Below are 13,567 nucleotides of genomic sequence, written 5' to 3' on the forward strand. Positions count from 1 at the left end.
CAGGTTGAACATTAAATATCTTGTCTTTGTGATGTATTCAGTTGAATATAGGTTGAAGATGATTTGCAAATCATTGTATTCTGTTTTTATTTACATTTTACACAACATCCTAACTTCACTAGAATTGGGGTTGTAATAATATTCTCCACCATGCACATGTAGAAGGCCACCAGAACAGAACTGTCAACTCCAGCGCGTCTGAGCTTACTGGTGTGCTTTCTTGACTAGGGCTGAGGTGTTGTTGGTCCAGGTGAAGTCGTTGACTTTCACACTCAGATACCTGAAGGTGTCCACTGCTTCCACAACTGTTCCTCTGTTGTTTCGGGGTGGGGGGAAGTTAGGTGTCTGTTTCTCCTGAAGTCCAAGACCATCTCATTCCTTTTCTTCACATTGATGCAGAGGTTGTTGTTTTTGCACCAACCTTCCAAGTGTTCAACCTCCCACCTGTAGCTGGACTCATTGCTGTTGCATCCCATCACAACTGTGTCAAGAGCAAAGTTCACTATATGAAAATTCAGTAAGGTATGTCTTCTATAATACATTCCAATTCTAAGGTAGAACCATACTAGTGTATATTAAGGTATATCTAAATATGTGAAAAAAAGAAAAAAAGAGTAGAATAGAGAAGAGTAGATCCACTTAGGTGCCTGGTCTTGAGAACCAGGGATGGTAGGTTGAAAAGCTTTTTTATCCCATGGGAACTTTCCCTACCCACCTAAGTGGCTCAAGAAAATGGACAGCATGTATACAAGTGATATTTACAAAATCAAGGTAATAAACAACATATATAAGAAATATAGTTACTACATAATATTATAGGAGTTGGCTACTAAAACCTAAACATTCATACAGGAGAAAATAGTATATGTATACCTAGTCAAAAGACTTAAAATTTAATTATAGCTAGTTACTAGTTGGCTAAGCTATAAATATGGTTATTTTATTATAGAAACAGAAGTCATGATGTAATATGTTTTAGATATCTAAAGTACACCCTGCTAGCTTACTATAGGAAGACAAAATATATACTCTATATGCTATCTAATGGAAACCCCAAACTTAGATACTATCTGTTGATATCTATTAAAGAACCCATAAACTGAACAATCATTAAAAATATACACCATGTAAAATAGAAGTGGAAATACCGAAAGTAAGCTAACTATAACTAGATAAGCTATCGCTAAATTAGCCGTTAATTAGCCAACCGTTATTATTCACCAACCAATATGGCAGCCTGGGTGCTTTGCTATGCAGTCATAAATGACCAGGGTGTACAGGAGGGGGCTCAGCACACAGCCCTGGTGGGACCGACTGCTGAGGGTGATGGAGGAGGCCTGTTCATTAGAAAGTCCAGGACACAGTTGCAGAGGGAGGTGCTCAATCCAAGTGTGCTGAGTATCTGCACCAGGGTCTGTGGTATTATTGTGTTGAAGCCAGATGTGAAGTCCACAAAGAGTAGGCAGGTGTAGTGCTTATTCTCCAGGTGACTGAGGGTCATGTGGCCGACATGTGTGATGACATTGTCTGTTGATCTATTTTTGCCTTAGGCGTAGTGGTATATGTCCACAGTGATGTTGATAGTTTCCTCAATCTGTGCCACGATCAGCCCCCTAAAGCACTATACTGGCCAATAGTCACTCAGGCCTGTCGCTGTTGTCATGTAAATGTCATTGAGAAAGATGCTGGCTGTTCAGAGTGCTGCATCCAAGCATATGAATGGAAAGTTAAGTGGAAGGAAAAAAATTGTGGTAGAAAAATGTGCACAAGCAACAGGGATGACCTCAGCCTTGATAGAATTGTCCCATTCAAGAACTTAGGGGAGATTCACAAGTAGTAGACCAGGGCTGGAATCTGTGCTGCAAGAGCCACCACAAATGTATCCACTGCATGAACTACAAATGTTGCATTTCTTGTGTCAAGCCACTCCTGAACCAGAGACATCAAAATAGTCTTACCTGGGCTAAGAAGAAAAAAAAAGACTGTACTGCTGCTCAGTGTTCAAACTCCTCTTTTCAGATGAAAGCAAATTTCACATTTCATTTGGAAATCAAGGTCCCAGAGTCTGGAGGAAGAGTGGAGAGGCACAGAATCCAAGTTGTTTGACGTCCAGTGTGAAGATTCCACAGTCATTGATGATTTGGGGAGCCAAGTTATCTGCTGGTGTTGGTCCACTGTGTTTTATCAAGTCCAAAGTCAGCGCAGCAGTCTACTGTGAAAGTGTAAAGCACTTCTTGCTTTACAATTGTGAAGCTGACAAGCTTTATGGGGATGCTGACATAATTTTCTAGAAGAACTTGGCACCTGCCCACACTGCCAAAAGTACCAGTATGGTTTAACAACCATGGTATCACTGTGCACTTGATTGGCAGGCAGCTATCAAAGCAACCTGGGCTTCCATAACACCTCAGCAGTGCCACAGGCTGATCACCTTCATGTCACGCAGCATTGATGCAGTAATTCATGCAAAAGGAGTCACGACCAAGTATTGAGTGCATATACTGTACAGTACATTGGACACTTTTCAGTAGGCCAACATTTCTGTATATACATATTTTTTTAATTGGTCTGATGTAGTATTCTAAATTTCTGATACTGAATTTTGAGTTTGTATTAGCTGTAAGGCAAAATCATCAAAATTAAAAGAAACAATCACTTTTGCACTTAGCACTTGTCACTTTAATACAGTACTTTTGCACCTCAACACCCATCATGAAACTCTTTTGGTTCCTCCACCTGCCGGCTACTTATTATCTAGCAGTTGTTACTTTGAATTGTAAATATCTGTATATGTATTCTGTTTTAATTGTTTTTCTGTCATGATTAATTTACTTTGGTATGTTGTATGGTCTTAGTCTGTTTTTATGTTACTGGGACTACGGATGGAAATTAGCATCTTGCTATAATCCGGCATATTTACATGCAACTATGTTCATTAATATGTCCTGTCCCATTTCAGATAAACGCATATACAGTAGTGTTCAGAATAATAGTGCTATGTGACTAAAAAGATTAATCCAGGTTTTGACTGTATTTCTTATTGTTACGTGGGAAACAAGGTACCAGTAGATTCTCACAAATCCAACAAGACCAAGCATTCATGATATGCACACTCTTAAGGCTATGAAATTTGGCTATTAGTAAAAAAAAAAAAAAGTAGAAAAGGGGGTGTTCACAATAATAGCAGCATCTGTTATTGATGCTACAAACTCAAAACTATTATGTTCAAACTGCTTTTTTAGCAATCCTGTGAATCACTAAACTAGTATTTAGTTGTATAACCACAGTTTTTCATGATTTCTTCACATCTGCGAGGCATTAATTTTGTTGGTTTGGAACCAAGATTTTACTCATTTACTAGTGTGCTTGGGGTCATTGTCTTGTTGAAACACCCTTTTCAAGGGCATGTCCTCTTCAGCATAAGGCAACATGACCTCTTCAAGTATTTTGACATGTCCAAACTGATCCACGATACCTGGTATGTGATATATAGGCCCAACACCATAGTAGGAGAAACATGCCCATATCATGATGCTTGCACCACCATGCTTCACTGTCTTCACTGTGAACTGTGGCTTGAATTCAGAGTTTGGGGGTCATCTCACAAACTGTCTGCGGCCCTTGGACCCAAACAGAACAATTGTACTGTCATCAGTCCACAAAATATTCCTCCATTTCTCGTTAGGCCAGTTGATGTGTTCTTTGGCAAATTGTAACCTCTTCTGCACATCTTTTATTTAACAGAGGGACTTTGCGGGAGATTCTTGCAAATAAATTAGCTTCACACAGGCGTCTTCTGTCACAGCACTTAGAGGTAACTCCAGACTGTCTTTGATCATCCTGGAGCTGATCAATGGGTGCGCCTTTGCCATTCTGGTTATTCTTCTATTCATTTTGATGGTGGTTTTCCATTTTCTTCCACGCGTCTCTGTTTTTTTTGTCCATTTTAAAGCATTGGCGATCATTGAAGATGAACAGCCTATAATCGTTTGCACCTGCGTATAAGTTTTCCCCTCTCCAATCAACTTTTTAATCAAACTACGCTGTTCTTCTGAACAATGTCTTGAATGTCCCATTTTCCTCAGGCTTTCACAGAGAAAAGCATGTTCAACAGGTGCTGGCTTCACAGGGACACCTGATTCACACCTGTGTGTTCCACAAAATTGACGAACTCATTGACTGAATGCCACACTGCTATTATTGTGAACACCCCCCTTTCTACTTTTTTTTACTAATAGCCCAATTTCATAGCCTTAAGAGTGTGCATATCATGAATGCTTGGTCTTGTTGGATTTGTGAGAATCTACTGGTACCTTGCTTCCCACGTAACAATAAGAAATATACTCAAAACCTGGATTAATCTTTTTAGTCACATAGCACTACTATTATTCTGAACACTACTGTATAACAAATGCTTGAAATATATCAGTGTGCAACGAAGTTCAGTTTCAGAAGAAGTTTCACTTTTTGAATTGAATTACTGAAATAAATTAACTTTTCAATGATTTTCTAATTTATTGAGATGTAATTGCAATGGCTAAAACTTTCACTTGATTAATTTTCTATTATTTTAACCACTTGTTCATATTCCAATGAAGGTGTTAAAGCATGTTTACTGCAGTTTTCAACAATTTACCCAACAACTGTTGTGTTGACAATATTAAACTAGTTTGGTTTTCTTTTAAATAAAAAGGAAGAGAAATGAGTAAAAAAAAACAAAAACAAACAAACAAACACAAAAACATATTAAAAGAGAAATTTGAATAAATAGCTTTAACAATGATCCACCATATTTAATGTCATTTTTAATACATTAAATTTGAAAAGCAACAAATATACATGTTTAGAAACTAATGCTGAATGCAAATACGTATGTTGTAACAGACAAGTTAGGAAAAGAACCTGCTGCAAGAGTGTGTATTTAACCAAAAATTAAGTATGTAGCTCACATCACCGAATCAAGACTGCCATGTCAGTGAGCAAGAAAGGTTAGGTGGTGTTGCAGCAACCAGCAAATAATTAACCCTTTCCATTAATATTCTCTCATTTGCAACCTTTTGGCTTGAAGGAAGTTAACTTTGATGCACCCTACTAATCCCCAAAGTAGCTTTGTTTTAATGTAATATCTCAGACATGTCTGCCACCTGCTGGATGGTTAGTGGATGCTGGAGGGAATATAGAAATTATGAACAGTTGTGGTTGAACCGTTAGTAGTTTGTTTGCCAGCTTCACAACTGGGCACACCACATGCTCATTAGTGCACTTCTACTCACATCCCATAAGTTAAACTAGCAAATACAGGCAAACACGAGATGAAATAAATGACAGAAGAGGAAGTAAAACCAAAACTAAAGAATGGAGAGAAATGCGTGGCTGGAGAAGAAACATTTTGTCAGTACTGCAAATTAGTGACTATGGACACAGAACACTGTTCTGGCATGTTTCAAAATCTTTGGAACACTCATGTACAACCCCTGGCAAAAATTATGGAATCACCGGCCTCGGAGGATGTTCATTCAGTTGTTTAATTTTGTAGAAAAAAAAGCAGATCACAGACATGACACAAAACTAAAGTCATTTCAAAAGGCAACTTTCTGGCTTTAAGAAACACTATAATAAATCAAGAAAAAAAGATTGTGGCAGTCAGTAACGGTTACTTTTTTAGACCAAGCAGAGGAAAAAAATATGGACTCACTCAATTCTGAGGAAAAAATTATGGAATCACCCTGTAAGTTTTCATCCCCAAAACTAACACCTGCATCATATCAGATCTGCTCATTAGTCTGCATCTAAAAAGGAGTGATCACACCTTGGAGAGCTGTTGCACCAAGTGGACTGACATGAATCATGGCTCCAACACGAGAGATGTCAATTGAAACACAGGAGAGGATTATCAAACTCTTAAAAGAGAGTAAATCATCACGCAATGTTGCAAAAGATGTTGGTTGTTCAGTCAGCTGTGTCTAAACTCTGGACCAAATACAAACAACATGGGAAGGTTGTTAAAGGCAAACATACTTGTAGACCAAGGAAGACATCAAAGCATCAAGACAGAAAACTTAAAGCAATATGTCTCAAAAATCGAAAAATGTACAACAAAACAAATGAGGAACGAATGGGAGGAAACTGGAGTCAACGTCTGTGACCGAACTGTAAGAAACCGCCTAAAGGAAATGGGATTTACATACAGAAAAGCTAAACGAAAGCTATCATTAACAACTAAACAGAAAAAAACAAGGTTACAATGGGCTAAGGAAAAGCAATCGTGGACTGTGGATGACTGGATGAAAGTCACATTCAGTGATGAATCTCGAATCTGCATTGGGCAAGGTGATGATGCTGGAACTTTTATTTGGTGCCTTTCCAATGAGATTTATAAAGATGACTGCCTGAAGAGAACATGTAAATTTCCACAGTCATTGATGATATGGGGCTGCATGTCAGGTAAAGGCACTGGGGAGATGGCTGTCATTACATCATCAATAAATGCACAAGTTTATGTTGATATTTTGGACAATTGAAAGGATGTTTGGGGATGATGAAATCATTTTTCAAGATGATAATGCATCTTGCCAGAGAGCAAAAACTGCAAAAACATTCCTTGCAAAAAGACACATAGGGTCAATGTCAATGAGCAGATCTGATTTGATGCAGGTGTTAATTTGGGGGATGAAAATTTACAGGGTGATTCCATAATTTTTTCCTCAGAATTGAGTGATTCCATATTTTTTTTCCTCTGCTTGGTCTAAAAAAGTAACCGTTACTGACTGCCACAATCTTTTTTTTTTGATTTCTTATAGTGTTTCTTAAAGCCAGAAAGTTGCCATTTGAAATGACTTTAGTTTTGTGTCATGTCTGTGATCTGCTTTTTTTCTACAAAATTAAACAACTGAATGAACATCCTCTGAGGCCGGTGATTCCATAATTTTTGCCAGGGGTTGTATTTGAACATTGATCGAGAAACCGGATCAAAAGGAAGCCGGCATGCGATGCAGTAAATCTGATTTTGTGCTTTCTCATGTTAAAACAAGCGCACACAAATGAACTGCTGTAGTCAGTGCACAGTCTGTACTTCAACATATAGCAGTACCAGTCAGTGTTGACAAATGTTATTTCATTATAGTTTTTCAGACCCAGAAAGACAAGCTAAACATTTAGCAGCAATGTGAAAGTAGACAGGCCTTGTGTTCCATAAGTAAGTTGTCTTATTTTGGCTCATCTTCAGAACAGTGGAAGGGGAAGTTCTTATTTTTAGACAAGTCTGCCTAACTCCAGTGTGAATGCACTTTTGTATGCACAGGAGGGAGACGTAAATAAATTAATTATATAGGATTATTTGTTCTATCTGTACTTCCTAAGGTTGATGTGTTGACTAGGTGGCGTGTGTGGCTTGGGCAATACACATCCAAATCTGGTTCATTTTCTTCTTCTGGATTTCATTAACATCGTTACTTTTGGGTGTGTATTTCTGGATTCCCAGGGTTGGATAAAAGCTCTACCGTTCAATTTCAGCTCATTTCCAAACACTGTGTGTGAGTCGTCATAACACAAATTGAACAGTTCCCTAGTTACCTGGCATTCACACCAAAGACTTTAATCTTTTTCTCATCAGACCAGAGAATTTTGTTTCTCATGGTCTGAAAGTCCTTCAGGTGCCTTTTACTAAGGAGTGGCTTCTGTCTGGCCAATCTACCATACAGGCCTGATTGGTGGATTGCTGTAGAGATGGTTGTCCTTCTGGAAGGTTCTGTTCTGTCTAGAGCTCTGACAGAGTGACCGTCAGGTTCTTGGTCACCTCCCTGAATAAGGCCCTTCTCCCCCTGCTCGCTCAGTTTAGACAGACTGCCAGCTCTAGGAAGTCCTGGTGGATCTGAACTTCTTCCATTTACAGGTGATGGAGTCCACTGTGCTCATTAGGACCTTTAAAGCAGCAGAAATGTTTCTGTATCCTTCCCCAGATTTGGGCCTCGAGACAATCCTGTGTCAGAGGTCTATAAACAATTCCTTTGACTTCATGCTTGGTTTGTGCTCTGACATGCACTGTCAACTGTTGGACCTGACATGTAAGGTGTGTGCCTTTCCAAATCATGTCCAATCAACTGAATTTACTCCAGGTGGACTCCAATTAAGTTGTAGAAACATCTCAAAGATCATTAGTGCAAACAGGATGCACTGGAGCTCAATTTTGAGCTTCATGGCAAAGGCTGTGAATATTTATGCAAATGTGATTTCTTAGTTTACTTTTAATGTTTGTAAAAATCTGAGGTATTGTGTATAGAATTTAGAGGGGTGGGAGTTTCATCCATTTTGGAATAAGGCTGTAACATAAAATGTGGAAAAAGTGAAGTGCTGTGAATACTTTCCAGATGCACTCTACATAACTTTAAATTCAATTAGTATTTAAATGGTTTTCAAGCTTGCATTCTGGTTGTCAGAAATCTATATATTAATGTTTTAAGTGGATGGGTGGCGATTTTTTTTTAAAACTTGCCATTTAATATCACACATTTAAATAATGCTTTTAATTGTATGTCACTTATAGCTGTAAGAAATTATTTCGATATTGTTGGCAAATTCAATCACTCTTTTGCCAAAGTTTTGTTAGATTGGTATACATTTAATAATAAAAATAAAATAAGACACGACTCCAAACATAATTTGCATTCTTCTAACAGTTCAACATATGATGCGTCTTTGAACCCATCCCCCCATAAACAGATTCACTATATACAATAACAAGGAACCTAACATTTGTAAAAGTGATTTGTCTCATTGCACACTGGGCAGGTGATCATGACAGGGATTAACTAAAGAAAATTAACATACACCGCCAAAAATCACAAAGATCATGTTTATAAAGATTTTGGGGAGGGGAGGGGCATGAAGCATGACACATATTGGATCTTCAGATGTTGAAAGCACAGGTAAAAATGGATGGAACCTTTACTTTGAATGCAATCCTTTAATCTCAGTCAAACTGGCTGAGAATACGGAAACTGAAAGAAATGTAGTCACTAAGAATCTAAAATAAAGCGGCAACTAAAGATAGTTTGTTATAAGTTGTAACATTTTACAATGAGGGTATATTAACAGTACTTAAAGCAGTAATAAGCATTAAATGTATTCAGAGTTAACGGTTTAGTCATTTATTTATTACATTCATGTTACGGTATTAGTTTAAACATTAAATTTTTAAGCTACTGAACATTAATAATTACTAAACAAATCTTAATGTGTTAATGCCCACTGTATTAACTAACAAACACCATTAATAAATGATTACTAACATTAGTTAACTCATAATGAACTGTTAGTTAATGCTTATTAATCACCATCAATTAATGTACCCTTATTGTGAAGTGGTACCAAATAATCTAATGACTGTTTTCTCAAACGGTCGATTTAACAAGATGATAAAACACTGCGCACTTCGACTTTATGGAGCCACTGCTGACATGTTCAAAATGTCTGGTTTTGTCTGACTAATAGTCTAAAAGACTGAATAATTCCTTTCAAAAGCTAGAAAAGTTTCCATTCTGAGGTGTTTAACTTCAGCTGTACAATAACCCAGGAAGTCGGGGCAATTCTGTAGTAGAGTCCCTTTATTCAGAGAGAAGCGACATGATGAGCCAGAAAAAAAAAAAAGGTTACATGACTCGTGGTGCCACCTTGGGGCCAAAATAGCGTTTGCTGTTAATCTATCTGCATGTAAATCCAGCTATTTTATTTATTTATTCGCTGAAAATGCCGGGTTGTTGTGCGTTTGGATGCACAAATAGACACAGCAAGGGCTTCAAGACGTACAGATACCCTTCAGATCCTAACAGAAGAAACATTTGGGAAAATAAAGTCAGGAGTGTATGATGGAAGAAACTTCATCATCAAAGCTTTGTGAGGTAAATTTATTGCTCAACCCCATGCATAGTAAAACTCACCTAAACCATCATCGTATAAACCGGATATTCGCAGTCACCAGACAAAAAAGTCCAAATGGTTTTGTATCGTTTTCCATGTAATAAACACTGTATATAACGGATTTTTCACTCACATCGGATAAAATGTCTTGCCAGATCATAATGTAAGTAAGTCCTTTCAGCTGCTACCTTGTTTGCACTCGGGGTCGCCACAGCAAATCCAAGGTGGATCTGCGTGTTGAATTGGCACAGGTTTACGCTGGATGCCGTTCCTGATGCAACTCCACATTACATGGAGAAATGTGGCAGGGGTGGGATTTGAACCCGGAACCTTCTGCACTGAAACCAAGCGCATTAATCACTTGGCCACCACCCCTGCGCCAAATCACAATGTATTTCCATTAAAAACCCCTTGCATGTGCAACCGGAGTCATTTCCCTGATAGCCGACCATTTTTTTTTTTTTCCCCCACACCATGCAGATTTGGACCCGCAGCCTGACGTGCACCTGTTAAATCAGACACTGCAAAAGGCTGTGATTTTACACTTTCATATGGCTAGCATACTGGTACAGTTTTTACGCTTTTTACTCTTAATTCATTTTATCAGTAATTGAAGCGTGCCGCGGCCTCAAATTTACCTAAATTCTGGGTCTTTTAGTGAAGTTTAGGGCTAGTGGCTGGCGATCACCTTAGTATTTCTGTTTTTCTTGTTTAATGCTGACAAATTATACAGTATTTCTTGTCTTTCTGATGCCTGATTCTGCTTTTTTCTCTGTTTAAGGTGCATCTCCATCCAGAGATGGGAGTTGTATTCGTGTTGGCGATCCTCCTGTCCTGTGCGCCAATAGCATTTCTTGTATATTCGTCCGTGAATTGTTCTGTAAATTATGTTTTGTAGCATGGCCCAAGCAGAGGGTCACCCCTTTTGAGTCTGGTCTGCTTGAGGTTTCTTCCTCAGAGGGAGTTTTTCCCTTACCACTGTTGCTCTGAGGGTTGGTAAGGTTAGACTTTACCTGTGTGAAGTGCTTTGAGGCAACTCTGTTGTGATTTGGTGCTATATAAATGAGAATAAATTGAAATTTTCTGCTTTCACTCCTTCGTCTCCCATATTTTAATAGTTCCTGCAGAGCACACGCTAATTACATTTCGGGATCAGATACATTTGGCAGAAAGGTTCGCCAATTTACAACACGGAGTCAGAAAACAAGGAAACTGTACAGCTTACCTTTGAATCGGAGGTGATGACTGTAGAAAGAAAAGCTTGTTGAGGGTCAAATTAGTCCAGAATGAAGCATAATCCAGTGACAGAGAACTTTAAAACAGTCACGCACATTTGTGTCATGACAGAGTGACAGAGCAGCAGAATCATTAAATAAAATCATAAATTGTAAATTTATGTAAATTTCACAGATTAACTTTTTCTATATTTATTTTGATAGTACCTGTACCTGGATGTGTTTCTGTATGTGAACTGATTTAAAAAAAAAAATGTTGAAAACATAGAAGGTTCATTCAGTTCAGCACAGTTGGCCCCAAAATGGCGCCATGTTCAAAGTTGATGCTACTCTCTGAATAAAGGGACCCTACTCTGTAGGGCGGTGGATGTGACAATGTCAGACTCAGCACACACTCCAAGGCATAACTTCACCTGACCTGTACAATAAAATGTAAAAGGTTCCTGGATAGATTTTTTTGAACTTCTTTGTGTGGCAGATACAGTACAAACGATAAAGACAAAAATACACAGTGTTTCTGTCGGCCAAAAACATTACTCTTCCCTTGCCGCATCTCTATAACCAAATCCCCCCCACCCGCCCCAGAGCTTCACATTACATGGACAGGCTGTCAACAATGAAGGAAATCACTATAGAAATGATATCAACAGACTTACCACTTCTGTGTGGATAGTGTATTTGAAATGTTAGGTTTAAAATTTCACAGTTTTCCAGTTGTGACACTTTTGCAGTTGTAAACACAACTGTTTACAGTTTCTTTGTTGCTTTTGTCAGGACATTATTTTTTTCTTTTTTAGCTGTGTCACTGGTAAAGTGTCTCCTACTCCTTCCCAAGAGTTCGTTTGTATCCACAATAATATACCAAATATGGGCGATAAATGCCTGTTCGTCTAAAGTGACATTATACATTCATTTTCAACAAAAGGAGACTGATTCAAAAGTGTTTCTGTACAAATGCTCTCGCTGAGACTACTTGACAAAAACCTTGTTCAGATACACTCTTTGCTTTAAGTCTGTTATCCGTAAGCAGTAGGGAGGGGTAACTCTGTGAACCGAGCTGGGGTTCTACCACTTGCCCCTTTTGCTCCAGTCCTTAGGAGTGAAGTGAAGGCATTTAGGATCTATGCGCAAGTGTCTCTTCTGCATGGCTCGTTCATGACCCTCCACGATGTCCTCTGAAAGCGTCAGGATATACTGACCCTAGAATCAAGAATGAAGATCAAGTCAAAGCTTTGCACATTATTTCACATCATATCCTCCTTATGTTCTTCATGATTAGTTTGGCTGGACTAAGTTCAAAATGAAACAAATGATTTCAATGGAACCATTATGGGGGGAAAAAACAAAAACAAAAGCGTGAAATTGTGTAAATAATCTTGATTTTCAAATGTTTTACTTTCTATGATATGTATCATCATAAAAGGAGATCACGAGGGCCAAATTTTAGTTTGCCGTGATGAAAGTGGGCCATGGAAAAAAAAAAACTGAATTCTCAGATGCATTCTGGTGCGTTTTCAGGTCTATTTACCTCCCCCCCAACAAAAATAATTTTTTGTTAGGTCAGGTCAAGTTTTCCACCCCAGTCTTTTCACACAACTTGTATTGTGCTACCAGCCTTTAATAGGAAGTCCCTTCGGCTGCTCCCTTGTTTGCACTCGGGGTCGCCACAGCAAATCCAAGGTGGATCTGCATGTTGAATTAGCACAGGTTTTACGCCGGATGCCCTTTCTGACGCAACTCCACTTCGCATGGAGAAATGTGGCAGGGGTGGGATTTGAAGAAAAGAAAAAAAATAAATAAATAAAACATACACTGTGGTTAAGAAAAGTACAAGTAATTCTCAGTGTCAATTCAAATGGAACAATAGGAGTATTTATGGCACATTAATGCATCAAGTTGTTTAACCTTCACTCACTTCTCAGTTTTCCTAGTTTTGGCAAGAGCTTTGGAGCTATTGATAATCCCTGCTTTCAAATTATTGGCCATCATAAAATCCCTATAAATGTGTTTTTACTTCAAAATTAATTTCTGATTACTGTACATTTTTAAAGTAAAAAAAAAAAAAAAACAACTTTTCTTACATTAGAAAACTTGTAATTAAAACAGTTTTAATAATAATAAAAAATAAGATTCTTTAGAAATCTTTGATGTTCATCTGTAAATTAAAGCCATAACTTATCTGTTGTTGAGATACAGTGGTTGCAAAAGTATTCAGCCCCTTGGTATTTCACACATTTTAATTTTTTTATGGCATTTCAGATACAAAAAGTAAATCTGGCATCTCAGTATAAAAACTTCAAAAATGATCTTCCTTAGACTCCAACTGAAAGTAAATCTCTACAAGTTGATATAAATTAATTAAAAATATAAAAGCCAAGATGATGGGTTGCATAAGTAATCAGCCCCTTTGGTACATC

General features: G+C 38.0%; 1 protein-coding gene across 1 annotated transcript in view; it reads right to left on the reverse strand.

Moving 5' to 3' along the window:
* Positions 1–8,832: 8,832 nt before the first annotated feature.
* The window catches only part of LOC117517528 (histone acetyltransferase KAT5-like), a 36,600-nt gene continuing 31,865 nt past the window's right edge, over positions 8,833–13,567 (reverse strand). The window contains exons 15-16 of the mRNA XM_034178571.1: positions 11,503–12,350; positions 8,833–9,586 (exon numbers count right to left, since the gene is read on the reverse strand). Of these exons, the coding sequence (XP_034034462.1) occupies positions 12,216–12,350 (135 nt within the window). The 3' untranslated portion in view covers positions 8,833–9,586; positions 11,503–12,215. The remainder of the gene's footprint in view (positions 9,587–11,502; positions 12,351–13,567) is intronic.

Source organism: Thalassophryne amazonica, chromosome 9 (assembly GCF_902500255.1).
Source record: "Thalassophryne amazonica chromosome 9, fThaAma1.1, whole genome shotgun sequence".
Classification (NCBI taxonomy): Eukaryota; Metazoa; Chordata; class Actinopteri; order Batrachoidiformes; family Batrachoididae; genus Thalassophryne; species Thalassophryne amazonica.